Raw genomic sequence first — 26618 nt, forward strand, 5'->3', positions numbered from 1 at the left:
ATGCAAGGATATATCTACAGCGCATAGGACATTCAGGAAAGGACCTCCTGTCTGATATAGCCAGCTGTACTTATATTACGCACAATGGACATAGTACAGTGTTGATTCCCTTGCTACTTGCTACTGAACTCTTCTGTCACTACATACAGGCTCTCTACTACATTAAAATTCTTTTAAGAAGGCTCAAGCATAATGCAGGGTCGTCCTCAGCCTTCTTGCATGCGTGATATGGGCAGCATATCCAAACAATCCAACCAGCCAACGTATCAGTTCTTAGCACGAAACCAGGTCGGCTCATTGTACTGTAAATAGACACAAGATTTCATGTCTTGTCTGCCGTGGTGTCGCCGCTGCATTGTTGCGATTTTGCAAATGTCTTCCCGACAGAATGTATCAACTCTTCGTTGCCCGCCTCCAGAAGACCGATCTTGTCCACCATTTCAGCGAGGAAGCGGGCCACATATGTTCCACGACTGAAGCCAAAGAAGTAGATCTGATTCCCAGGGCAGTAATATCGCTTCAAAAACTTATAACCGCCCATGACATGGTCAGCCAATGTCGAGCCGATCGCAGCGTCTTTGACTTTCACATACGCGGACTGGATATTATATAGTGATGGTGCTATGTGAAAATGAAGCTGAAGTTACATACATGCCAATACTGGGTTGATAATAATGATACTGGTTGGAGGCAGTCCAGTTCAGCATCTTTCACTAGGTAAGAGTAGGTCTATTCACAGGACATACTCTAAATATTTTGAGCACATTGCTGTCGGATGGATCGCTATAATACTTCATTATTTGGTCCCGCGGTAGGATCTATATCTTGTATATTATTGTGAGAACTACAATAACCAGACACAGATATGGGAAGGAAGCAGCTATATTAGTTTGTCTGGAGGGTACTTCTGATTGTAGTAGCTTATCATTTTGCAAAATGATCACCTAACAGCAAGAGCAATAGAATCAATCAGACGAGCTCTATTCTGTAAGGAAATGATATGCTTGAAGGCTCAGCATTCTCCGCCTGAACCTAATACAAACCATGGCAAGCCATCAAGAATAGAGTTCAATCTACACATTAGACGAAAACGGAATTTGTCGACAACGCGAATTAAGCTCTCATTAAATGACACTGAACTTAACAATAGCCATGAGTTGATTTTGTGGTAAATACTCTGCATCCAACAGTCTATTCCTCTCCATGGTTCCCCGTCCTTGGAATGACTGGGAAGTTGGCCCCAGTTACAATCTGCATTATAGACATTTGGTCAGACAACACAAGCTAATCTACATTCTAGTGACTACTTTAGGCCTCTTATGACTATTGATAAATGTCTCCACTGCGAGGGCTATATGGAAGTGAATATGATTCTGACCTGAATAGAGATGGTGTGAGATATATCACAGTCAGCAAGTCACAATTCTCTGTCTTCCATGGTATTGATTAAAACGTACGTAGATTGTTTCAGATCACCATGAAACCATCATCTCAACCAAACGCATCCCTACCGGAGGGTACGCCTCGAACGTACCTTCAAGCTTGAGGACGCCGCTAGATCCCTTCATTAGCGGTCGTCCGCTATTTACTGACAACCATCTAACTTGGGATGTTGCACACCCTGCATCCTTCATGGACTCTTGTATGACAAGCCGCTATTACGGTACCATTGCCCTAACTATCTTTCTAAAGGAGGAGCTTAGTTGCCTCCGAGTCGGCCAAATTATGCAGCACATTTGCCAGCGGATAAATAAGCGCACCATTCACAGGCTGCTCACTTTTGTCATCCTTGTTATTTAATACCATTACTGTGATATCTGGGATGGCACGGATCTCCGCATTATTTCCTGCAAGACAAGGCTATCCTTTCCCAGACTATTTGGGTAAGCTGCTTTCAGCTCTATAAATGTAGGCTGTAGAGAAAGTGTTCGATAGATTTAGCTTTCACAGGCTAAGCTCTGCTTACTTGACCTATTTACTAACTGCTATACTTAGCAGAGCAAGATGAAAAGGCACCTGTTGCCAGTGTTTCAATGAAACAGAAATCTAAATCGTGCAGTCCATCTTCTCTAGACTCTTGGTCGAGGTCCCAACTTCAGCCAGATTCCGCTATCCTAAGCATCAGTACACTGTACATTTAGCATAGCTGGAGTAGATTCCAGCTCAAAGATAGAGGTCACAATGCAATTTGGCATTTGAGAATGGATAGGTGGTCCAGCAACTTGACCCTGTAGTGGCAGTCATGTCTCAATGACATTAGGTAGAACCCCTATTCTCTCACCACACCTAACGTTCGGCTAGATAGACTAATCTGCTCCCTGCTTGAGCAAGGACTCACAAAAGCAGCATTATCCTCTCCATGGCGCTGGCCTAGAGTGGTTTAGAGTGTATAATTCAGGTTGTACAAGATACAGGAGGCCATGTATACCATATCGGCACCAAGGGGTCAACTTGCGGTGAAGATATGGACCACTCCTTGACAGCACATCCCTGGATAAGCATACAACGCTTTCCTTTAGCTATGAGTCATATTTACCTCATATCATATTCTGTGAGCATGACTTTCTGCATACTAGTTTAGACATGAGCCAGCCTACAACTGATCTAATTATCCAGCTGCAACTGCAACATGCCGATCATTATTTTGAAGCCTCCAAGGGAAATCGCGCAACCCCAAAGACCAAGAGCTATAGTTCAGTTAACAGAAGGAATTGCAAGGTATTCATCAGTTACTTGTGGATAGATGAATGGCCATGAGTTTCACAGCGGTGCAGCCTCATGTTTGGGTCAACGTACTAAGGGGAGACTGGCGCCATGCTAGTCTTTTTGGTGCCATATAAGTCGCCTATTCCCTCCAAGCTCACAGGACTTTTTTTACATCTGCCACTCACAACAAATTCCCATGTCCTCTATGTTCTCTACTATCTGGCCCTCCTGTTGGCTTTTGGATATTTTATGGTCTTTCACTTTCCTAACATGACTGCTCTCACCTTTCCGTCTTTAGACCCAGAAACACATTCTGGCTGTAGACTAAGTAAAAAAGAAAGTATGTATAAAGATAACATATCACTCGTTAATAGGCATAGCATGGATGCGTTGTGTCACCAGATGACATTAAATTAGTGTGAAACAATTGACCAAAGCATCATGGGCCCTGGGTTCAACCTAGTGGACTAATTCTCTATTCATACATAAGGCATGGTAGGCGCTACACTCGCGTAGCCATAATTAATGATTGGCTGGAATGGTGTACAAGATAATTGATTGACTAATCATCATCACATATATACTAATAACTGTTTACGCCCACTTCAGTCATATCCATCTCGCAAACCGCAAAAGGCTATTCCTTCTTACTACACTAATCCAACTTCAAGAATACAGCTTAAACGAATATTTAAAGAACCGCAAATGGGTAATGTCAACTCAATCACGCAATGCTTCCCTTTACAGCGTACCTACACCCAAACATCTCCCAGCCGCGAGACACGGGAAGTCGCATCTAACGTCGTCACGATCATCCTAACCAGCGATACTCCGTATGCTATCAAAAAACGTCTTGACGAGTCTATCAGAACAGCCGGCTGGACCGAGTCACTCGCACTTGCCATTCTTCGTGGTCTTGAGAATGCCATCGAAACCGGTGCACAGGTGGCCGAAGCAGCATCCAAAGCACTTGCTCGAGCTACAAGCGAGGCCTTCGAGTTCTCCCGTGAACATCCTATCTTTGTTACTATCCTTGCCTTAGGCGTTTTGGCTATTTTAACGCCGTGGGTTATTGAGGTCCTGGGGTTTGGAGAGTTGGGTCCAATTGAGGGGTCATTTGCGGCGTCGTGGCAGAGGACATATGCGGGATATGTGCCAAAGAGGTCACTATTTTCCTTCTTCCAGCGCGTGGGGATGGTCTGGAAACACTGAGTTCTATTGCTCGAGAGTATAAGCCTCCAAGGCTGATCACTCCAGCTTGGACGGAATGTCAATAGATTGAGGTCGCTCAAGGTCACTTTGGGCAGAGAGACCATCAGCGGTTTTCAAGATCGACGGAGACTAGTACATTGATTGTTGAATAAATGCATGAAGCAATTCATACTTCTACAGGTACTTTAACACCAGTGCCAATAATCACAGAGGGTGTGGTAGGTCGGTTCAGATGGCTCTCCACCATACTTGCGTTGTTGGTCTTCATGGCATCATAAACACTCTGTAACTATTTTCGGGTTCTATCCATCTGCAGAGTGAGGAATTCCGCTGAGATTTCCAGAGGCGATGAATCTGAGTAGACTCGTCGCATCCTTAGCAGCCAGAATCTCAGCACGTCTATCGCAGAATCCAAGATGAACTGGCTGGGCTGGTTTTACTAATGCTGTGACAACGCGACTGCGGTAAACCAGGCCATCTTATTGCTGTTGGTTGGGGGAAATGGTGATAAAAGTGGAGGACAATTGCCGTTGCTGAACAATACCTTGGGTATATATGGTACAGTCATGAAGAAATAATATTTCCGACCATAGTATGACTGCCCTCTAGGGTGATGTTTGTCAACTTGGTCTCCGCCCGCCCCAATCTTTCTGAAACTGTCCTGTGCACGGTGCCTCTGGCGGTCCAAAAATATATATTCACTACAACCCACGATCATTTGGATTCATCATCCGTTTCTACATAATAGAAGAGAAGGAAATACTACAAGACCCTACTGATGCTAGTGTTTTCTTCCGAATACTCTTCAACACGTATTCTCCCAAATCCCTGACTGTAGTGTAATGCAGGCAAAACGGGCCAGTTTGTACGAATGGTTCACAGGCCCCACAAGTCACATGACATAGAGTGGTGTTGAGTAAGCTACCTACAAAAGGGTCTTGTAGTAGAAATGATCGTCCATCTTCTGGTTCACAACTTCTCATTCTCAGCCACTCCTAATCCATCTACGGCTGCCGTCTAGGCAGAAACACATCCAGATGGGAGCCTACAAGGTGCAAAGGCCCGCTGCGGCGGAGCTATGCTCGATTCAGTCTAAACAGTTCTCCGTACGGAGTACACAGTAACCTTTTTTGGGTCGGACCCCTTATCGACATTGACAGAGAGATGTCAATTAAATCAGAGGTGCATCCTGACTTTGATGTAGTCAATTGCTCATGGAAACATGGCTTCTATCATTGTTCTCCCAACTGAGCTCCTCGCTCGCATCATCTCATTCCTGGACCGGTCGTCCCTGAAGGCTATCCGGCAAACGAGTCGTCGTCTCTCACAGATTGCTACTCCACAGCTATTCGCCACTCTGCGTCTGTTTCCGGACGAAAAGAGTTATGAGGCTGTCGATCGCATTACGGACCATGCAACACTGAAGAAAATGGTCAAGAAGGTGTATGTCAATACGTGCGAAGATGACTATGTCAGTCCATATCTATTCCCCGCGAATCGAGGCGCTCCGCACACTAACAGGCTTAGGACGACTATGACGAGGAGGAAGTCGAATTGACCAAGGATTTCAAGGACAGAATCACCAAGTTCAGAGATTTCCCAAATGTGCAAAGCGCGGTCTTGCGGTTTGACAAGCATTGTTGTACAGGCCACGAACTATGGATGACAGAGCGTCCAGAGACCATCGCCTTCCGCACAGAAACTCTCCGTGTCTTTTTTCAATGGCTCGCCTCGTTTGAAACACCTTTGCGTGAACTCGGGATTCGTAACATGCAAGATGTAAATGTCGGTGATGAAAACATATCTGCTAATATCGAGAAATTGCTGCAGAATTTATGCACTCTCCGATTAAGCATCGTTACAGAGCACAATGACGGCGCCCCGGAGTATGACGTTGAGTTCCCTGAGCTCCACGACTTCTTCGCACAAATTCCATCTGTGTGGCTGAAACCTTCTGCGTCATCTCTGGAGCATCTGACGCTGTCCTGCGACAACTACTTCGGCTTCTATCCACAGTTGGAACTCAGCGAGGTACATTTTCCGCACCTCAAATCCCTCGCCTTTGGTAATTATTGCTTTGTGCGGGACTCTCAGCTGGAATGGATTCTCTCGCATGCAGCGACTCTGACCAACCTATCCTTCGACGACTGCGCGATATTATACGATGTGTGCCTTGCCGAGGAGCATCTCAACTGGGGTCCCTTCCTTAAGAGCGAGATGGAAATCCGTCGTGAGCTGGATGACCGAGTGCGGAAAAAGTACTACCGCTCCTACGATAAGCGGTGGCATGATTACTTCGACTCCTTCCGAACAAAGCTACCTCATCTGAGGCAGTTCCTGATCGGAAGCAATGACTGGGGTGATGGCGTCCCATTCGAGAAAGAGGCTGAAGTCAGGATCTGCTTGCGCGAAAGTAGGTACATGGCCTGCTATGATGGGTACGGACCCAGTCCGTATATGGAAAACCACCACTATAGACTCCCCGAGTGGGAAAGGGCGCCACCCAAGTGTGATGATGAAGATAGGGACTCCTTACGCCTGCTCTTTGAGAAAACGGGACAAAGAGTTGTCAAGATCCCATTCTTGACTCATGGTTATATGAGTGCGGACGAGGAATTCTAAGTCGGATGTGGCTCGAATTGGGTTGCGGGGATATTTTCTCTGCACACAGATCAATTTGATACACGATACAAGATTACATGAATGTTGAATGGACCCTCTGAGGGCTGCTGCTTCTACCATCTACCTGTTTTCTCACTCAAGCGTCAAACGCCAGACATTACTAGACCACTATCATTCGCACCGTAGATCTGCTGGACGTATAGCAAGACGAGCAGCACACCTTACCACGGAGGAATGAAGAAGAAAAACATGTGTCAACAATAATCAATCAACCAGGCTTTGAGATCACCAATGGTGGGACAGTCGAGGAACAAGGAGCTCCGAAAATCCAGATGAAATTCAGCTGTGAACTTCTCCGCCAGCACGAGTGATAAAAGGGAATCAACCCCAATCGAGGAGAAAGCTGTCTCATCCGACAGCTCGGTCAGCTCAATCGCTGTTTCCGCCGCGATCAAGGCCATCGCCCGGTGGACAATCGGACTCTCCGTGCTTGCAGCAACGGACGGAAGGGTCGGTGGAGTGAGAGTGGTGGCAGGACTACTGTCGGAGCTATCCATGACTGTGCGAGATAAACCATGACCTTGACATAGTGTCTCCCTGGCTGCGGAATCTTGACGTGCTGGGCCCACCGGGAGCGTTCTTTCACTACATGCTGGTTGGTGGACGCTTCCTGCTTGACTCCCACCATGGGTCATTGTATCAGGAGGGCTAAAGAATGTGTTTATCAACGACCGAGGGAACGTGCGGAAAGTAATGCCTCCAACAAGGCCGACGATCTGGCCTTCATGGAGGATGTAAACGTCGCCGGCGTAGAAGCCCGACTGTTCTCGAATAGGCATCATCTTCACATAGGACTGGTACCGCACCCCAGGGACCAACGGGCGGGCGAAGCGCATCGATTTCCAGCCTGGGGTGACATAAAAGTTCCGTCGGGGATCGAGACCATTTCCGCCATTGAGGATGAAGCCGGCGAGGTGTACCACGCTGTCGATATAATGTGGTGCTACGGTCCATTTGCCACCCGATTGCTCGGGGGCAGCGAGAGTCACATTAGCCATGGCTTCCAAGCCGTGCAGGACGACCATTTGCATCCCGCGATACTTCTCCGCGTAATCCACCAGATTGTTAAAGAGCATGTACACCATGTCGCGAGACAACCGGTTGGCCGTGCCATCGTCGGCGAGGCGCTGGAGAACGTCGATCCGACTGACGACCAAGTGTGTCATGGGAGACCATTCCTCTAGCCAAGCTTCATGGTTTCCGAATTCCGCCACTGCCGTAGCGAAGCTTTCCTCAACGCGACGGCCTTGCTCGTCTACAAGGTGCCACGACAAGCTGACCAGGCCCCGTGTGACGTCTGCGATGCCGCGGATCCGGATGAGCTGGGGCCGGGAGCGATCTTTTCGCGCGACCAGGCCGTGCTGGACTTGCATATTCTTCACATTGATGGCCGGTGCGTCAGTGGAATTAGGCATGATGCTCGAGTAAAGGTACTTGGCCAAGGTAAAAGCAATGTCTGCATGGATCGCCTGGAAAAACGGAGAAAAAGTCAGTCGGGTTCAAGAAAGGGCTCTCTGTTTGGATTACCGTGGTGGCTACTGCACATCCATTCATCCTATGGCCATTCATCGCCTCGAAAAAGTCTGGGTGTAGGATGTCGGACTCGACAATGACCTCGACTCTAGTTTCTTGAACTGATTCGCACACGAGACGATGCACGAGCGAGGTGCGCAATGCTGGTGGAATCGCTTGATGCGGATGACTTGCTGCTGCTGCTGAGGATTTGCCGTCCTTCCGTAGCATCCAGTCGCCATTGTATTGAATCCAGTAGTTCTTCATGTTCCACTGGTATGCAGGAAGATCTGTCAGGAGGCGCAATTCGCTTTCGAAAGGTGCATGCCACTCATGCCAGTTTAGATCCACCCCAAGGTTATGCAGTTGAGCCATACTACGCGCAAAGGTGCTCCAATTATCCTCATTCCGGTTCAAACTTGCAATAGTCGCGGTCCCTGGCGGCATCGCGCTGCCCACAAAGCGGCTGTACGACGCATGCGGGCCAATCTCCACCCAGACGGTCTTTGCGTCTACCAGGTCCATGCCGCGCGCTGTCTCAAGAGCATCGACAAACTTTACCGGATTGCGAGTAACATTGCACATGTAGGATGCATTGATGGTCTTGCCATCAAAAACGCAATCGCCGAGTGACGGGGACATCACGGGTATGTTGGGGGCTTTGAAGGTGACACCGCGGGCGATGTGCTCGAACGGGCCAAGGAGAGGATCCATCTGGGCTGAATGGAAGGCAAATGGGACATCCAGCCGAGTACACTTGTATCCATGTTGCTCGATGGCTAGCTGCAGATTGATGATGTCAGCGACTGAGCAGCTGAGGGTTATGTCACTGGAGCCGTTTATGCAAGCCACTTCATACGGCTGTCCAGCCAACACATTGCGGATCTGCTCCACAGTCGCGCGCACCGCTAACATGGCATGAGTATTGGGAGTACACAGCTCTTGCAAGAGCTGGGCACGGCGACCCACGAGATAGATCGCATCGCTGGCGGACAGGACCCCAGCAGCATAGAGCGCAGCAAATTCACCGAGGCTCGCCCCGGCCACCACGCAGGGTTTGACACCCAAAGTCTCCCACAGCCGACACAGAGCAATACTCACACAGACAATTGTCAGATGAGTGATTATAGGCTCGGCTTCGGATCCATCGTTGCTAAGATCTCCGGTAATGGCCCGTCGGAATGAAGGGAAACCATGGCTCAGACAGATATTGTGAAGGCGAGTGATTTGGAGTCGGAAGCCCGGATGATGCTCATACAGCTGGCGGGCAATACCTGTGTAGAAGCTGCCCTGGCCTGAGAACACGAACGCAATGGAAGGCGGCGTGTTAGGGACTGGTCGATGCGTGTCCACAGCAGGGAGGTATGGTTCCAACTCTTGCATAATACTGGACAGGGTGGAGCCATGGACGGCGATACGGTGATTATGGTGCATGCGTCGGGCCGTTGTAGTGTACGAGAGATGGGCGAGGCTTATAGACGGCTGGGACTCAAGATAGGCCAGGAAGCTCCGCAGATTATTCTTCAAGGATGCCTTGCTTTTTGCTGATACCGCGACGGTAAATGCTGCTCGAGGATCTGCTTTGGGTTCAGGTCTTACGGGAGGCTCCTCAATTAGAAGGGAAGTATTGCCACCGGCAGCACTGAAGTTATTGACGAGTGCATACCGTTTCCGAGTGGGACTCCGCGGCCATGGCACCTGGTCGTGGGGAATTCGGACATTGAGCCGATCAAGGTTGGGGAATCGGGGATTCAGGGCTGTCTTGATGCCCACATGTTTGGGGATGGCCTGTCTCTGTAGAACCAAGAGAACCTTGATCAAAGACATGACCCCGGCTGCCGCCTCCCCGTGGCCTACATTGGCCTTGACAGATCCAATGTACAATGGCCGGCTGCGTTTGGGGACCCCAGGACTAAAGACGGAGGTGATCGACTCCATCTCCGTTGAATCGCCCGCCTGCGTGCCAGTGCCATGCATCTCGATAAAGTCAACATCCAAGGGGCTCACGCCAGCCCGGGTCAGGATATCGCGGTAGAGCTCGGCCTGGGACGGCGCATGCGGATGGGTTATCGAAATGGCCCGCGCGGAATGATTCGTTGCCGCTGCGAGGATTATCCCGAAGATATGATCGTTATCCCGCTGGGCATCATCCAATCGTTTCAGGACTATGGAGCCTATTCCGTCTGCACGGCAGTATCCATCGGCGTTGCAGTCAAATGTCTTGCAGCCACCAGTTTTGGACAGAAAATGGCCGCGGCTGAGACCTGCAAAGCCGTCGCTGTTGGTCAGGATGTTCAGACCTCCCGCCACGGCCATATTGGTATCTCCATGCTGCAAGGACGTACATGCCATCTGGATAGTGGCTAAACTGGAAGAGCAGGCGGTATCACAGTCGAAGCTGGGCCCGCTGAATTTGAAGAAGTAGTTGATCCGGCCAGGAGCGAAGGCACGGCAGCCACCAGGAATATAGTAGGTGTCGACCTCCTGGCCCGCATTGGCCTCCCGGTAGTCATCGCACGATTGGCCATAGAAGGTCCCGATACGTTTCAGGTGCGTCGATTCCGTGCGGTTTGGGACAAAGCCAGCCTGCTCCAGGGCCTCGTACGCGGTCATCAGCGCCAGGCGGTGCATGGGATCTGTCTGCATTGCTTCCCTGGGGGACATGTCAAAGAATCCAGCGTCAAACAGTCCCGGCTGGTCGATGAAGCAGCCAAAGGGAGTGAGACTGGTATTCCGCGACTTCCCACTCGTGTCGGTATGACTCTCTACATCATATCGGTCCGCCGGTACTCTCCGATGCACATCTGCCCCTTGTTCCAATAGATCCCAGAACTGGTTCAGATCGTTTGCGCCGCCAGGGAATCGGCAGGCCATTCCCACGATTGCGATGCTGGAATCCTCTCTACATGTCGGCCCGTTGTCAGTGTCGTCGTGACAAGTCCAGCCGAGCAGATCATGCGTTTGAAACTGGCAATGGGGTAATTTGACCTGCCCCGATGCTACCATGCCCGTAACCACAGCACATGGACGAAACGCATAAACTTGGCATTCACTTGGCAATGTCTGTCCCAGTAATTCCACAACCCCATCTACTGCTCGGTTCCAACGGATCATGCCCATGAGAAGGTCGCAGACGACAGACTCGAACAACTGGCGAGGCGTAGACGCTTCGAACGGCACGTCGTCACCTGCCGAAAAGAGAGGTGCGGTATCTACCATATTCTGGTTGAACGCTGCGCCGTTGATTGGCTCCATAATCCAGGTCCAATGATGGCAGTTGTAGAGATGGGGAGCATGACAGAGCCCCCCATAGACGGGCAACTGCGCATAGCGTGCAGAGCGGAGCTTTTCCGAGACTCTGAACACTTGGCGGAGCTTGGACGGGGGTCCGCTGATAGTGACGTTATCCGTGCCGCCGGCACTGATGAAAAGCCGGCTAGGGCCCAGGTTATTCTAAGGGACTGTGGGTTAACTATAGTTTGATAGTCCATGGCAAGCGCCTACCGTGGATGCATTGAAGAGGTTAAGTTCCTCTCGTACAGTATCCTCATCCAGATCCATCACAACCGCGGCCCAATTATCAGCCGGAGCATCTGGCTCGCGTGCTTCGACGCTCTGGGAGGTCTCAGCCACCAATACTCCCATCCGCAGAGCTATCCGCACGGCCGCAGCCCCTAGCCTGGGGAGATCTGCTAGCGTTGGTGAAGCAGCGGCAGCAGCAGCAGCCAACAAGCCGGTGCCAATACCGGTAAAGCATGCTGTGCGTGCAGAAAACTTGAATGGGTCTGGTGTCCTCTCGTAGTAACTATGGCAGGGCCAACAACATTTGGTTGTAATCCGGTACGTTGGGGGACAATCGAACTTACGCAATGAGAGAGCCAATCTCGATCAGACATAGCAAGACCCCTTCCAGAGCGCCCGCCAACGGCCCTCGTCTCCAATCCGGCACAACGGCCAAATCGAGTGCGTTATCCAACGGAGTCAATGGATTCCGCAAGTGGTGTGGAAGCTGGCGTATCTCCTCTCGTAACGCGTTGGTTGCTTGGACAACAAAAGCCCGTAAGGTCCAACCGCTCTCGGTCTTACTCTGGCTACGAAGTCGCTGGAACAGATCCTGGATGTCGTCTGGGGGCAACCCATTGGCAAAGTAGAACAGGGCCAATTGGCTTGGGCCTTGCATGTTGAATGTAGATCAGGTCAACTCAATGAATGCCCATCCTAACTCTGCAGTACAGAGCGATATTATATACTCTGTCAAGCTTCATAGACACAGTGCTGCTGCTTGGAAGAGGGAGATATCAAATGACAGCTCTCTGGCTAGCATCTCACGAAAGTACCTACATTCCTCATTGCTACAACTTTCGGTACCCTACTCATGTTGACACTCATACAGCAAAAAGACCATAATGCAGTACGGCCTAATCACAGATCGCCACTGCGGGCGCACCTCTTCATGCCAGGGTGCCTCGAATGAGTACGTATACTCCAGGAAGGACCGAGCGAGATGCAAGGACGGATTGTGAGCATAATGGATGGCTAGAGTTTCACCTACAAACCGGATTCTCTTGGCTCACATTGGCGAACCAGTGCTTCTGGCCGCCCTTGAAGCGAAACCCAACTTGCTTATCACGAGCCATCTTCATAAGGATGTCTTTCATGTACGGCGCAAAGAATCGATCAGCCACATCCGCAGGGAGTCGACCAAAAATAGCTTCGATCAGTTCTGCCTGCGTGGCGGCGCCATTGGCGTCACCGACTGTTCTCTTTTCGCGTTGGATATTCTGCAGCGCAAGTAGCACTTGCCGCTCGCGACGTTGCTTGCGGTCAATCTCCTGCTGCACCTTTTGCTGCATATTCTCGATCACGGCTCCATGTCCTGGGTATCCAATTCGGCATCCCAGACTCTGGATCTTACGCAGACTCTGCATATACTCCTCCAGATCCTCCACACCGGTCGTTCCATGACCCAGAACCGTATCGCCGGTGAAAATGGCCTCCTCCTCTTGAAGAAGAAAGCACATGTGATCCGTCGAGTGTCCCGGCGTGAATACAGCGCGCACAGTAGCCCCTTCCACGGAGAACACCTGTCCGTCGACAATCGCCTGCTGGCTGGGGTCTGGATGATATTTGTAGATTGCATTCGCACCTCTCAGCTCGGGAAAAATACGGAACAAATGCGGTACCCCTCCAGTATGGTCGAGATGCCAATGCGTCAGTAACACCGTGGATATTCTGAACTTGTGCTCTGCTGCAAGGGATGCCATCAGCTGCTCCCAGCGTGCTCGACCCTGTCCGCTATCGATCAGCAGCCGTTCGGCTCCCGTGCCCAGAATGTATGTGTTGGTCCCTTGAAGTTGCATCTGAGCGGGGAAGAATTTAGCCTTCTTTCAGGTTCGCAAGAGCCATCATTCCGATTCACCTGTCCCGGATTTCCGCCCAACACACGCACCACTCGGGGGCTTAGGACATCGACTTCCGGGAGGTCCGGAATGGATCTGGCCTGTGCGCCGAGGTAATCTTCGAAAGCAAAAAGGTTGGAGTATTGGTCCATGTTCTGGTGTCTATGGCCTGAGTTCAGCGGAAACTGGTCACAAGAGAAGGGAGGGAGGGCATTGAACAGCTTGGCGAAACAAATTTTCATTCTTCTTATGTTACGAAGTACATGGCTCTATTCCAAGGCTCTGTCTTTGCCGTAGGTTGTTCGTCATGTATGCAAGGGCCGTCCCCCTACATGATACCTGGTCGTATTCCACAAACAGCGGTCTGATGGTATTTTCTAACTGACGCGACGCCGACCATCAAATGTTCTATAAACGGCCATGGTAAGCCAATTTGGCCTCAAACATTCAAGCTTGACAGCAGGATGGCATCCGTTCAGGGCCTAATCAAAATCGTCGCAATCACTGGCGGTGTGTGGTTATCCGGTAAGTAGTCGACAGATACATCCCTTGCATCTACAGAGTCCAGCGCTGCTGACGAGGAGGCTTGTCCTTGATACCTTACAGGAAAAATTACAGCACACAGCCTGGTCTCTGTGCCTGCTCTTCTTCAAACCAGGTCGGCAGATGGTCTCTCCCCCTGCACGATTCTCCGAGTATGGCGACGAATCTATGAGCAGGGACACAGACATAGCCCGCAGATTGCCGCGTGTACCTCAACAGCCTTTGCCTACCTAGCATGGTGTGCTTCCGATCGCACGCCGAGGCTGCTGTACGGCACCGCTGCGTGTTCAGTCATGGGGATTGTGCCCTATACACTCTTGTTCATGGGCCCGACCAATTCTCGGCTGCTCGAACGATCGGCAGCAGAGGAGGAAAAGGTCCCGGGCGCCACTCGGGGGGAGGATATGGTGAATGTACCTAGTGAAATGACTACGGAGGAGCTGCTCAGTCACTGGAGGTTTCTGGCCGGGATTCGGGGCTTGTTGCCACTAGCTGGAGGGATTCTTGGCTTGTTCGCAGCATTATATTCGAACGAGGGAGCTCGCTAGACCGCGGACTGCGATTATTGTACTGGAAGATATGTCAGGAATGGTGAGACACTTGCCTGAATATCTACCTTACCATATACGTACCTTTTGATGAGTGATACATGGATATGAGGCCAGCTTGCGATAAGCGCTAGACATCGAGGTAGTGGTATGAATTATCTCCAGATTAAAGGTGCTATATTTCTAACCGCAAGGACGGACTCCGATGGTCTACTTAGTGCAAGGACCACGGAATGCGAGCAAACCTACTGGAAACGATCTTGGAGCGATCCCCGAGATCTCACTGGAATTTCTTGGATTGAAGCTTACTGCGCCGCGTGGATCCCCTGACGTTCCGCATTATAACGGTTTGCTCTCTCGACGGTGCCTCTCACTGCTTCCGCAACCACCTCATGCACCGTGGCAGGAGGATGTCTGACCGGCTCTCCCTCTTTCCGGAATCGCGACAAGCACTCGCACACATAGTCCGGGTTGCCAGTGAAGAAGAACGGGATCGAATAGCGCTCCATCCCAGACTTATTGACCACCCGATGTAGAGCAGATTTGTAGTGTCCGTTTGTCATGCGCGCGAATACATTAGCCAGATTGACGATGTATGCCCCGGGGACTGGTTTAACCTGGAGATTGCACGAGTAAGCAACGCATTGGACAAGGTTTCCATTCGAGAGAGAGCAACGCACATCCAGCCATTGTCCGGTGGGCTCATCCAAAACCTGAAGGCCGCCAGTTCCGTCTTGCAGGAGCAGAGTGATACAACTGTAGTCCCGATGGGCACCAGTCCCCAGCCCCGCCTCAGCGTCACCCACGGGTTGAGGTGGATAGTGCAGATATCGTAGCGTGGCGATGGCGCCCTCGGTCAGGGGATCAAAGAATGTCTCCTCATAATCCATTGTGAGGGCGAGCACAGCAACGACATCCTTTGCCAGCTGAAACAGAGCGGCATAATATTCCATCGAGACGAGTTTGAACTCTTCTAGGTCGTCGAGTCCCTGGGGCCACCGGTTTGGTCCGCAATTCAGCTTCTTCTGAACACAGTACGGATGATCCTCTGCAAGGTCTGGGCCCAGGAAAAGGCCCTCCTTCCGGTCAGGAGCGCTGCCTGGCTGGGACATGTGTGACTGGAAGGCTTCGTAGCCACGGTTGAAGGCATCGGGGCCTGCCAATGTCAGTTGCTTGTCAGCGGGGTACCAAGGGTAATTCTTACTTCGCTCAATCTTCTTCTTTTCGATAAGTGGTAGGTCGAAGAATCGTTTGGCGCAGTCGAACGTCCGCCGCTGCAACTCTGGCGAGACTTTGTGGCCGGTGATCTGAAAGAAGCCGTTGTTCAGACAGCATTCGCGCACTCGCTGCACGAGCTGGGCTTTTGCTTGGCTGTCATGGCCATAGAAGACGGAGAAATCGAGGATTGGAGGTGGCTGTGGCTTGGTCATACTGGAATAGTATAACTATTTCTTGACGCCAGGAGGCCTGCCAGCTTATATAAAGATGCTCTCTTCCAGTGCAAATATCGGTGACAGCACTTGTACTGGATCCTGTATGGTATCAAGGTGGAAGCTTCAAGAGTATAGATGCGGTAAAGCTAGCTTATGAGTGCGTGCATTCTATACGATCGTCAGTACATATCAGTACATACTTCTATGCAGAGCTTGCATATGGCCCTTTGCCTAACAGCCACGAAAGCAGTGGAAAGTGCTAGGTTTCGGTAGTATGCGAGGATCACCATTGATTTAAAAACTACATCTCCACTGGAATATTCACAGTGCACAGCTCCAAGCAAAAGGCAACAAAAACCTGTCCATGTGAAAGATGGATTATATTATACCTCTATATGCCCGGAGAATGTCCAACTGGACCTGAGATTGCCCAAGAGAGGAATGTTAAGGTGTTTTTGTTTTACCGTACGAGTAACCAATAACCCAGCCAATCAGCGCCGGTATTTTTGTTTTCTGACAGTTCCGGGCTAGACTCAAAATGATCAAGAAAAAAGAATCAAAAAAGAGGGGGCAAAAGGAGCAAAAAAAAAAAATTCAACCTTTAATTCTCCTTCAACAACAAAAACCAAGAAAAATACCACACTCGATAGTACATTCCTGCAACAGCCACCATGGGTAACGTAAGGCTCTCCCCACACTTATAGTCTTTCTCACGACTTATGAGCGGTTCACAGGGAGCTAAAGCCGCGTCTAAGCGTGAGCGCAAAGCCAAAGACACCAAAAGCACCGCAACGTCGCAGCTGAAAGCGGTATGTATCTTTGAATAAAGCCAGTGGATATCCTTGAGGCTGACAAAAAACAGAACGAAGCTGCCAAGGACATCATATGCCTTACTTGCAGGCAGACGTTCCTCAAGACTACGCGTGCTCCGGCTCTGACGGAGCATGCCTCAAACAAGCACAACAAGACGCTTCAGGATTGTTTTCCTGGCTTTGTAGACGCTCCTAAGAAATGAGCACGGGACGTTGCACATTGATTCATGAGTAGAACTTATGGGGCAGTTGTGTGTCCCGTGAGTCAGGAGAATTTGCTTTTTCTTTGTGTTTTTCAGCGGAAGTGATAGCGACAATGTAGCATGAATAGACCATTTGCATTAAGAGACCTGATATGTACATTAGTATGCAGAGAGGGTCCATAAAATACTTGAGCCTGCTGTAGCTGGGAAATTCAATGACTGCTGTTTCGGGCATCTGTCTGCTGCTCTATGCGAACAGGATAATAAGGCCGATTTGGCCGGATGATTGCCGACGACTCTACCCGAGGGAGGAATGTATTATTCCCTCATGATGCTTTCAATCCCATCCTTACCTATAACTGACTGAGATAGTTATAAAAAACTGCCAATGTTCGCAGGAAAGATGCATGCACCCAGCGAACGAGAGTCCAACATGAACCAAGCCTACTTGGTCCATACCCATAGCCACTCCAGGAACCTCTTGCCGTTCTCCACAGTCAAACCAGGGTGAGGGAACTCGAGCCGGCCCTTTCTCCTGTTACTCGAGATTTGCACACAATTCCGAAGATCTTTGGATCTCTCCGGTCCCCACTGTGAGAGATTGAATCCGTGTCTCCGGATCTTGTAAGAGACAATAAGCAAGACAAAAACCGGGATCTGTCAACTCCATTAGCCAGTCTGCACTCGAATTGTGGCCTGTAGGGTTCGTGCCGGGGTCTAAGGAAGAGCATACACTGATATACGATGCAATGAAGGTCCGGACATCGAATGGCTCTGTCAGGAAGGCATTGACCCCGTTGAATATGAGCAAGATGATGCAGGCCACCATGCCAAAGCCCGCCTTTAACCATTGCGCATGGGATTTGTACGGGTATCGAGGATGGTTTCGGTCATAAATCCCGGCCTGCGTCTGGGGATTGTTGCCGTACTTCTGCGCTTCATCCAGTCTGGAATACGAACGTTAGAGCTTCCGCCACATTCGCCAAGAGCCAGGTGGATACATACGTCTGGTAGAAGCACAGGTAAGTCGCGCAGATGGTAGCATAAACAATCAAAAACGAGACGGTGCAATTGGACGACAACTCGGTCAATCTCTGATCCAGTATGTTAGCCAGTCCACATCGGCTCTCTTCGATGCGCACCACCCACCGCACCAGGCGCTCCAGTGGGCCCCAGATATGCGACCAGCATTACGGCCGCTGAGACTAGGACGGCTCGCATCGGGACCCCTGCCCGACATTGCTGGAGCCTCCGGATAATGAACTCCGGCCCCGTCTGGTCTCGCAGTGCGAGTGTGTGGAGGACTCGAGACGCCACATAGAGATTATCCGATGCACAGGTCGCCGCTGAGAAGAGGAACATTGCGTTAAAGAACTGGCCGAGGGCGGGCAGACCAGCCTCGACGACAGCAATGATGAAGATTGAACGAGCGCCACTGGACTGCCCCTCGCCGTTGATGAATGGGTGGTCGGTGGGCACAAGGAACGACGCGGTTAGGATTGACAGCGCGTACAGGGTAATAATGCGCAGTGAGATCTTCCGCGACGCCATCTTCATGGCCTCGGAGTCGGCAAGGGCTTTACTCTCGGCCGCAGTGACGGTGACCATATCCATGCCGGTGTATGAGAAGAAGGCTCGTACGCAGGCCGTCCTATGTGAAACTGAGTGAGTCGAGTATTCTCTGTATAGATGCTGACTATCAGCTTAGTGCTTACCAGACACCCACAAGTCGTCCGGTCCCGCCACTGATTGTTTGGTGGAGGTTCCCATACTCATCCTTCACACGGTAGTCCGAGTTGAAGAAGGAGTACGGGGAATTCCAGTCTAGAATCAAGCCTATTAGCGTTATATGTCCTTTACTTGAGAGGCGTGCTTACATTTTGTCCCAAGCGGCTGACTGTAGTACGCACTGGATCGGGCTGTATCATGGCATGCCTGTTAACGACGACGCGGAAATCGTAGCTCAAAGACACTCACGCTTCATGAGGTTCAATATAAGCATCATGATGATCAGCATCGAGATAAACGTAATCTTGATGCACCCGACAATGTACTCGAGCTCCCCAAAGTACTCCATACCGCGTTAGGGCAGCAGCACAGCGTATGCGATTGCAACTCACCTTCACCGGAATCATATTTACTATGATAACGACCACCAGGAAAACAGAAATCCAGAGTGCCGGACTGGTGTTCATGCCCGTGGCCCAGCTGATGAACGTGTGGCCATCGTCGTACTGGAACCGTATTGAGGCTGCGACGGTGACTATTTGATCTGCCGCCATCACAACATAGGAAAACCTTGACACAGTTAGCATGGAGTCTCTGCACACCCTACGAGGGACATTACCAGTATATCCAGCCAACAGCAAGACCGACACCCCGATCCAGAAACCGCCGTGGAAATTCCATCATCGGGGCGTTGACCGGCATCAGAGCGGTCATCTCGCCCAAGGAGGAGATCACCGACGAAATCACCGTGCCCATGATCACGTAGGCGACCACTACGCCTCCAGGACCAGCAGCAGCAAGACATTTTCCGCTAGTCAAGAAGAGTCCTAGAGGGGTCTGGTCATTCGATCATATCAAGGTAGGTGTAGAGAGCAGGAAAACTACCATTGCCGATAGTTCTACATGAGTAAGAATGATTGTCAACAATGGACATCCTAATGAATTGTCGAGTATAGGCAACATACCCAGTAAATGCAATCATCTAGCCCGCGGAAACATGCAAGGTTAGCCCGAAGTGAATCTATAGTGGCGTGTTATGTTGCATTTGACATACATTGATCTGTCTCTCATTCAACACCCGCCTACAGACAGTCATAAGTCAAGGGCTTTCTCGGGCTGGCCAAGCAATGGGCTCTCACCAAAGATTGTCACCTTTCTGGTCGCGAACATCCTCCTCTTGTGGGCCATCGCCCGCGGTGTCGGTGAAATCAAGTCTGTAGAGTCGAGCCCTCGTCCTTCATATCATGCTCGGTGTGCTGCCAATCGGCCGCCATCTTGAGGACAAAAGAGCGATCGAGTCGGACAACAGGTATATGGTGCTGTCTCGTTTTCTGCAGCAGAGCAAAAGGCGGGATGAGGCAGGATGGAAATACTCCAGCGCTGCGTGGGCTGCCTCATGTGCATCGGATCTCAGCCTTCTCAGATAAAGATAGACCGAGATACCACCCATAGACATCAGGAATACGAGCTCGGCTAGTGATCAACACCAATAATCGTGGATGATAGATTGAATGCTGCGTGAGATGTCCAATTATGTTCGACACGGGATCCTCTCCTGCAGGATTGGCGTGTTAGAAGGCCGGGGACGGCCAACCACCGCATCTGTATGGACGATAAGGATGCTGGCCGTGCCTCCTGTCTGTCCCACCAACCATCCCATCTCGGCATTTCATTACACTTCATTGCTCAGCCTGTGATTAAGCCTCCTGCGGGGTTCCCGAGGCGTCGACCATCGTCGATGAAGGATAATGGAGTGTCTGGCCTGACCCAAACGATCCGTGCCATAAGTTGAATTGTTCCCCACAAGAATCGACTCTTGAGGCTTAACTTTGATCTCCCACAGAACCGGGACAAGGCACTCCCTCGTATTCCCCCCGTATTGCTCTTCAAAAAGGCAATGGCGACGGCTTGCCCTCGCCGATATTCTCGAGTCTGACCGGTATCTGGAGTCTGTTGGCTCTGCGCAGTGACATCGACGATATCATCCTTGAGCTTCTGGGTCGCTTCAGCCTCGAGAAGGTCTACGCAGACGCAGACAAAGAGTCGTATGCGGACTTAATTTTGACCTTATTGGTTCAGCTCCGAGTGATATTCTTCATCCAGCGCCTCACACTCCCCCCGGGTGGCACCATCCCCGTGGATTGGTCACTCGGCTTTCTGGTCAGCTGGGAGGTGACGGTGCGGACGGTCGAATTCATCCTCCAGATCGTCTTGGAAGCGCGTGAAGTGCTTTGGGACTCTCCATTGCGCGACGAATATCTCTCGCGGCTGGTGCTATCGACCGTGCAGATTCTTCTGCTGCACCCGAAGACCCCGCCCAACTCTCGGCTCAGAGATCGTCGAGACCGATTCGCGCGGGTCCACAGGGCTCTGGAAAGAGTGTGCGACAATTATCCCGATACCAGTTCATCTTTTCTCGCAGTCTGTCGGGCAATCGCAGACGCTCTTCGCGCCGAACCGAATGCTCTGTCGCTTCCCCCGCGGCTGAAGCAGGAATTGCCATCCTTGACAGGAGATCTAGTACGTAAGAGGATTTTCCGTTGCGGCCAGGGTATTTTGGCGCTCAACAGGCATGCTGATATAATTGCTGGTGAACAACTAGTATCCTCTGCCCGACTGCCTCTCCTCGTCCTCCGTCGCGACCTTCGTCCCCCAGCATGGTTCTTCGCAGAGCTGGTTGTCGCAGCTTCTAGGCCTGTACGACGTGGCGCAATATGTTGTCGGCGCGAATGTTCAGTTCGCAGTGAATACCAGAAAGGTCTGTGATCCGAAGCTGGAACGGGCATCGAAGAGCAGTCGCGATGCCGTGCTGCATGCTCTCAATCGCATCCGGCTGCCCCCCTACGTCTCTGCGGGGCATCTCATCCCGATGATCAGCAAAGATTTCCGAGTCATCCTGCCTGATACCCCTAGCCTTGGGCAGCACCGGCGCGACGGAAACACGGTTGATGCGCTGGAGGCGTTGCGAGAGCGACTGGGCCATCGACTGATGGTTCACCGCGTCAGCGATGGAGCCATGATGCACAGTGTATCCCAGATAACTAGGTATATCGAGCTCTTGGACAACCCTGGCGACCAGTTGAGATCAGCCAGCCCGGCATTGTACGTCGTTAATTGCCAAGAGTGCCATTTCCTAGGGTCGTCACTGGTCCGACAGATTGCAACCCTGACTCACCTTGTACGTAACCCTTGTCCTTGCACGTCGTGCCCAAGGCTGAACCCATTCTTAATAGGATGATGCCGGCGGCGCGTCAGGAGTTGCCCTACCTACTGAGTCCAGGTGCGCGTTCTGTGGCTCGGCAGTCACTATGGTACGTGAAGTATCGCTAGCGAGGTACACTTGGGAGCATCTCAAGCCGCTGAGCCCAAACGTCGAGGCTATCAATGCGGAAAGACATCTCCCCTCGCAGTTTCTATTGGCGCCATCGCGGTTCGACCCGCTTCGCCGCGATTCCGGAATGGCATCAGGCCCGTCATCAGGTCCGTCATCCCCGCCCCCTTTTGGCTTGTCTGCCTTTCCTCAGGGGCGAACAAACGCGCCGCGCGCGGAACCTTGGGTCGATGGTCCACCCGTGCTGGGTAACCAAAGGACGAGCGAAACCCCTCCTCCCAGAACCCTCCGGCCGGCGGCTGGGGAACCTCCATTCTCTGCCGATTCCGTGGGAGGCTTTGAGCCCCTCAGCAAAACGACCACATTCACTCACACCAGCTCATCATCGAGTGCGGGCATCCGAGCCCTCTCGCCCCCTACTACGTCAGATAAGTCACGGTCCAAGTGGAAATCGAGATTCGCCTCCTCGAAAAAGGAAACTAGGGACCTTGCAGACACCAGCTCCCTGTCTTCAGCAACTCTGGAGACTCAGAAGCTGGAAGAGATCGACCTGAAAAACCTCTGCCGGCGGGGAAAACATTCAGCTGGGGGAAAGTTTGCCCAGAATATCAAAGTAAATCTATCACAAGACTCGACATACTCCCTGTTCTGGTCGCAGTCCTCGATTCAGATCTGGGATGTCAGTACTTGTCCCCCTACCTTCAAGGACGCCATCACCCCGGATGGATTCTTCATCCTTGCGGCTGTGACAGGAACCCACGTGGCCTATATGACAGGAGACCGAGATCGAAAGCAGACGGTGAGTTCCCCTCCACCTTGGTGTGGTGATCGCTCTTGATTCATCTGTATGTGGCAGCTGTGGATCCAAAGTCTCGAGCGGATGACCACACGTCCGGTGGAGTATCGTGTAGGGCCCACGCCCTGGTGCACCAGCATGACCGTCTCCCCCAGCGGAAGCTTCGTCGCTGTCGGATTCGACAAATCGACCGTCGGCCTGTTCGCCCCTTCAGAATGGCAGCAACCGCGGCTCTATCGCGTGCACGCTCGCTATCACCAGGACTGTAAGGATTGTCCTCCAATTGCCACCGTCTCCTTCTCCCATGATGGGCTCGCTCTGGTGTGCAGCACCCGAAGCGAGCGAAACGGAATGATCCAAGTGTTCTTGTCTCATTTCCCCTTCTCCGAATTCCAGGAGGTTTTACCCTGCCGGTACCGCGTTCCTCCCCCTGAGTCAGAAGATAACGGGATTTCATCTGTGCTTTTTCAGCCGGGGATAGGCGGTAAGGAGGACATCATCTGCATCACAACATGGACGCAATCCGGCGTTCCCATTCTGGTCCATCCTAACGGCGGCCACCGCACGGAGATCCGTGTACAGAGTTCTGCCTCGTCCAACCACAAGGGAAAACTCGGCAATCGCATCCAGGCTGCTGCCTTTTCGCCATCGGGACATGAGCTCGTCCTGGCTAACGATAAGGGCTACGTATATCGAGTATCCAACTTGAGTTCTATCCCGATTGAGGTCCGAAGGGTTGCTACGTCCAAGGAGTTTACGACCAAGACTGAATCCTTTGCATTGGCATACGTGCATCAGACGGATGAAGACCTGATTCTGGTCTCTTGGTCCGATTCATCCAAAGGAGTCGGTTATGTGAGGAAAATCCCGATCATGACCACAGTACGTGCTCTCAGAAGACGCACCGCTTGATCTGTTCTAATCCATACTTTGTCACTTAGGGGGAGGTCCAGCACCTTCAAGAATCAAACATCGTCAATGCCACTGTTCATCCGAGCCAACCAGAACTTCCCGAATTTCAGCCACCAGAGGAGAAGGTTCCTGAGAAACGCCAGATCTTAGTCAAGCCTCCGGTAGAGCTCGAGGCTTCGGAGATGAGCCCTCCGCCCATCCAACGACCTTCGAGAATGGGTCTTTTCGGATCGTTGCACGGTAAGAAATAGAGGGTCTCTAAGTAAGGTGTTCTTGCTACCAACTAGGGAGATGAGCTCCTCGGGGCTGGGGAAAGGACCCGGATTGAGGACGCTCATACGTGGAATATATGTGTCCTCCTAAGACTTATTGTAGGATCGACTCCAATTGCTCGCAGAGTGCAACCCGGTCAATTCAACCGCACATGGCGAAAGTGGTGAACGTGGTCTACTTACACCCTCCGGTTGCAATGAGTTCGATGAACACTCTGGTTTATCTGACACGATAAGTATCTCGCCGGAGTATGGGCTCAAATGGCAAATATGCTGGGAGCATTTACAGAACCTGACATGTTAATGATCTCTACCCTTTATGAAGGAAGCACGCATTGATATCCGCTAAAATGCGATATTCATCGCCAATCGAAGCGGATCAAAGTATATGTTATGACCTATATCCTACAGCACCGGGCCTTGCGAATGTTTTTGGCATCTAGCCAAATCAGTCCTTTTGTATTATCATATTTCTCGTTTTCTCGTTGGAAGAGGAAATGATAAAATACATATAAACGTTCGATGGTACCATTCTATGAGTTATTCCCTGTCACCGCTCCCCAAATGTAAGCCACCCAGCCCCCAACCGTCAGTAACAGGAGCGCCGAGAAGCAGTAGATAGATATCAGTTTGTTGCGAGCATAGCATGTCACGGTGTGCCGCTCACGAATCATGCGAATATGCTCTGGGCCTAAAGTCAGTCGTTGTCTTCTCGTCCATTGGAGCGGCGCCAGGCTGTCAGTCATCAGAGCCGCGAGCAATATCGCTAGGCCCACAACAACAGACGCTGCGGCGAGAAACAGGTAAACGCGGACTACTCGTCGATACGAGTCGTCATCAGCGTCTTGTAGCGCTCCAGTAATGATGCGGATGATGATGTTCATCCTATGGCAAGGTTAGTCGGTTATCTGATACGCAGAAATGAACAGGACGTACGCATTGTTCATTGTAACTTTGAGGGCATAAGCAGATCCAAAGACTGATTGATGCCATAGGGTTGTGCGAATGCTGTCGATGATGGAAGTTGGGCCCAGCGAAACGGCTATGGCATATATTCCGAATGATGCGGCCGTGCCAGACCTGGTCTCGGCAAAGTTGACCAGAACCATGCTGAGGAACATTCCGATTCCACAGACGCACACTGGGATATGTCAGGAAGGCTAAACACGTGGTCGACTTGCGGCAACTTACAAACACTGGCGCGGTTCCCGAGGACATCGATAAAGACACCCAAACATGGGACCAGAAAGAAGCCTGCCAGAGTCAATACGGAAAAGACTCAACCAGAGGTGCGGGACCATCATACCGGCATATTGTGACAGAGAGCTGTACCATCCTGCTGTGATTGAGTCCACATTGAAGCGCCTCTCTGCCAGCTCGGTTGCATTCTGGCTAAAGACCGAGGCCGTAGATGTCTGGAACAGCGAGAATGCCATGACAGTCCAGAACATCCAAGGGAGCTGGAACATCTTTTGAAGTTCAAACTTCTTGTTCTTCTCTGTCAGGACTTCCTTGGTAGCCGTATCCTGCCTTCCTCTGTAATGGACATTACAGTAGCGGTTGAAGAACCAGAATATGACGGTTGCAGCATTGGTGAAGAGGTTCATGAAGACAGAGGTCCAAAAGACCCAAGCAAAGTTTCCAGTTTTCTGTCCGGGTTAGTGATGCCTCCTAGGGTTGCGACAGGACGTCCTACCTTGGCAATGACATTGGCAGTGGATTTACCGACAAACCCCCCAATCTAGAAGCTTGCATTAGCATACCATATGTTAACAAGGGCCAAGTAGGGTCGCACTTTTCCAACTGCTAACTCAAAGCCAAGTGTGGAAGCAAATCCATTGCTTGGGGGGAACCATGAAGAGAACATCTTATACTGGGCGATCTGTGTTGCGATGTCTCCAAGGGCTAGGATGACTCGACCGCCAATCATGAAGTTGAATGAGCGCACGGTAGTAGCTGCAGCAACGAGGATTGATCCGATTGTATAGATGACATTGCCATAAATGATCATTTCTTGGGAGATGTCAGTCGCCAGTAAGGAGGCGTGGGATCAGCAAAGGTGTGGACAGACCTGCTCCGCCGACTCGATCTGTAATAACTCCACTGATCAATAACAGCACGGTCGCCATAAAATCCTCACTGGCCTCCAACAGGGAGAATTGAGTGTTGGAGACATGCAGTTGCTTTGGTGCGGTCAGTGATTGCCTGTAGGGATGTGACCAGTCATCCAAGACCTGCCTTTTTGATGGTGCTCTTCATGGCCCCTGTCACTCCAGAGCTCCAATGAGAGCCAAAGCTGATGCAGGAGATGAGAAATACAGCAAATATCTTAGCCAGTAATGGCGGTGGACGTTTGCCATCAGCAGCAGTATCATGCTCTGTCTGGGTAGGGGACGACACGGCTGACGCTTTTGTCTCCATGGTTGGCTTGACTGGCTCCATTCCGAGGTAGAAGCAATGCAGTAGAACTCCTCTTGAACAAAGAGGGAAATGAAAATTAGAAGCGGCCGGAAGGCATTGACAAAGGGA

At 51.1% G+C, this 26618-nt stretch overlaps 11 protein-coding genes across 11 annotated transcripts; 5 read left to right on the forward strand and 6 right to left on the reverse strand.

Moving 5' to 3' along the window:
• Nucleotides 1-322: 322 nt before the first annotated feature.
• AFUA_4G00190 (T6SS phospholipase effector Tle1-like catalytic domain-containing protein) lies at nt 323-797 on the reverse strand (the record flags this gene model as incomplete). Its single annotated transcript, XM_077804489.1, is given in 3 exon segments — nt 323-637; nt 648-707; nt 747-797. 3 exon segments carry the CDS (start codon nt 795-797, stop codon nt 323-325), a joined length of 426 nt encoding a protein of 141 aa, XP_077660637.1.
• Nucleotides 798-3318: 2521 nt separating this feature from the next.
• On the forward strand, nt 3319-4161 carry AFUA_4G00195 (interferon alpha-inducible IFI6/IFI27 family protein). Its single transcript, XM_001481475.2, has one exon. It carries the CDS (start codon nt 3412-3414, stop codon nt 3916-3918), a length of 507 nt encoding a protein of 168 aa, XP_001481525.1. The 5' UTR covers nt 3319-3411; the 3' UTR covers nt 3919-4161.
• An 873-nt stretch (nt 4162-5034) lies between these two features.
• AFUA_4G00200 (F-box protein) lies at nt 5035-6540 on the forward strand (the record flags this gene model as incomplete). Its single annotated transcript, XM_741343.2, has 2 exons — nt 5035-5389; nt 5446-6540. The coding sequence occupies exons 1-2, from the start codon at nt 5141-5143 to the stop codon at nt 6538-6540; spliced, it is 1344 nt and encodes a 447-aa protein (XP_746436.1). The 5' UTR covers nt 5035-5140.
• Nucleotides 6541-6794: 254 nt separating this feature from the next.
• On the reverse strand, nt 6795-12292 carry encA (non-reducing polyketide synthase encA; the record flags this gene model as incomplete). Its single annotated transcript, XM_741342.1, has 4 exons — nt 6795-8069; nt 8128-11565; nt 11617-11917; nt 11979-12292. The coding sequence occupies 4 exons, from the start codon at nt 12290-12292 to the stop codon at nt 6795-6797; spliced, it is 5328 nt and encodes a 1775-aa protein (XP_746435.1).
• Nucleotides 12293-12625: 333 nt separating this feature from the next.
• Nucleotides 12626-13663, reverse strand: encB (metallo-beta-lactamase type thioesterase encB; the record flags this gene model as incomplete). The annotated part of the gene is made up of 2 exons (XM_741341.2): nt 12626-13472; nt 13532-13663. 2 exons carry the CDS (start codon nt 13661-13663, stop codon nt 12657-12659), a joined length of 948 nt encoding a protein of 315 aa, XP_746434.1. The 3' UTR covers nt 12626-12656.
• Nucleotides 13664-13975: 312 nt separating this feature from the next.
• Nucleotides 13976-14728, forward strand: encC (anthrone oxygenase encC; the record flags this gene model as incomplete). Its single annotated transcript, XM_001481476.2, has 2 exons — nt 13976-14036; nt 14118-14728. The coding sequence occupies 2 exons, from the start codon at nt 13976-13978 to the stop codon at nt 14600-14602; spliced, it is 546 nt and encodes a 181-aa protein (XP_001481526.1). The 3' UTR covers nt 14603-14728.
• Nucleotides 14729-14907: 179 nt separating this feature from the next.
• encD (Fe(2+)/2-oxoglutarate-dependent oxygenase encD) lies at nt 14908-16032 on the reverse strand (the record flags this gene model as incomplete). Its single annotated transcript, XM_741340.2, has 3 exons — nt 14908-15219; nt 15283-15758; nt 15807-16032. 3 exons carry the CDS (start codon nt 16030-16032, stop codon nt 14908-14910), a joined length of 1014 nt encoding a protein of 337 aa, XP_746433.2.
• Nucleotides 16033-16616: 584 nt separating this feature from the next.
• AFUA_4G00235 (uncharacterized protein) lies at nt 16617-17283 on the forward strand. The gene is made up of 3 exons (XM_001481477.2): nt 16617-16715; nt 16770-16844; nt 16898-17283. The coding sequence occupies exons 1-3, from the start codon at nt 16707-16709 to the stop codon at nt 17048-17050; spliced, it is 237 nt and encodes a 78-aa protein (XP_001481527.1). The 5' UTR covers nt 16617-16706; the 3' UTR covers nt 17051-17283.
• A 211-nt stretch (nt 17284-17494) lies between these two features.
• On the reverse strand, nt 17495-19760 carry AFUA_4G00240 (putative amino acid transporter; the record flags this gene model as incomplete). Its single annotated transcript, XM_741339.2, has 11 exons — nt 17495-17707; nt 17784-17997; nt 18056-18144; nt 18200-18701; nt 18766-18874; nt 18928-18969; nt 19028-19121; nt 19171-19348; nt 19398-19605; nt 19664-19677; nt 19744-19760. The coding sequence occupies 11 exons, from the start codon at nt 19758-19760 to the stop codon at nt 17495-17497; spliced, it is 1680 nt and encodes a 559-aa protein (XP_746432.2).
• Nucleotides 19761-20384: 624 nt separating this feature from the next.
• On the forward strand, nt 20385-24068 carry AFUA_4G00250 (WD40 repeat domain-containing protein; the record flags this gene model as incomplete). Its single annotated transcript, XM_741338.2, has 6 exons — nt 20385-20565; nt 20622-21298; nt 21381-21956; nt 22012-22908; nt 22966-23787; nt 23847-24068. 6 exons carry the CDS (start codon nt 20385-20387, stop codon nt 24066-24068), a joined length of 3375 nt encoding a protein of 1124 aa, XP_746431.2.
• A 520-nt stretch (nt 24069-24588) lies between these two features.
• Nucleotides 24589-26606, reverse strand: AFUA_4G00260 (putative MFS transporter). Its single transcript, XM_741337.3, has 8 exons — nt 26328-26606; nt 26161-26272; nt 25885-26102; nt 25786-25830; nt 25396-25738; nt 25281-25343; nt 25026-25230; nt 24589-24974 (listed from the first exon to the last, which is right to left on the reverse strand). The coding sequence occupies exons 1-8, from the start codon at nt 26529-26531 to the stop codon at nt 24623-24625; spliced, it is 1542 nt and encodes a 513-aa protein (XP_746430.2). The 5' UTR covers nt 26532-26606; the 3' UTR covers nt 24589-24622.
• Nucleotides 26607-26618: the final 12 nt, after the last annotated feature.

The sequence above is a fragment of the Aspergillus fumigatus genome, chromosome 4 (genome assembly GCF_000002655.1).
Source record: "Aspergillus fumigatus Af293 chromosome 4, whole genome shotgun sequence".
NCBI classification, from domain to species: Eukaryota; Fungi; Ascomycota; class Eurotiomycetes; order Eurotiales; family Aspergillaceae; genus Aspergillus; species Aspergillus fumigatus.

Bases quoted from the DNA above. Each gene is read 5' to 3' on its own strand.
- AFUA_4G00195 (XM_001481475.2), top strand. From the start codon at position 3,412: ATGGGTAATGTCAACTCAATCACGCAATGCTTCCCTTTACAGCGTACC.
- AFUA_4G00235 (XM_001481477.2), top strand. The intron at 16,845-16,897 runs GTATGTATCTTT...GACAAAAAACAG, and splicing joins CAACGTCGCAGCTGAAAGCG to AACGAAGCTGCCAAGGACAT.
- AFUA_4G00260 (XM_741337.3), bottom strand. From the start codon at position 26,531: ATGGAGCCAGTCAAGCCAACCATGGAGACAAAAGCGTCAGCCGTGTCG. The intron at 25,831-25,884 runs GTGCGACCCTAC...GCAAGCTTCTAG, and splicing joins TTGAGTTAGCAGTTGGAAAA to ATTGGGGGGTTTGTCGGTAA. The intron at 24,975-25,025 runs GTACGTCCTGTT...ACCTTGCCATAG, and splicing joins AAAGTTACAATGAACAATGC to GATGAACATCATCATCCGCA.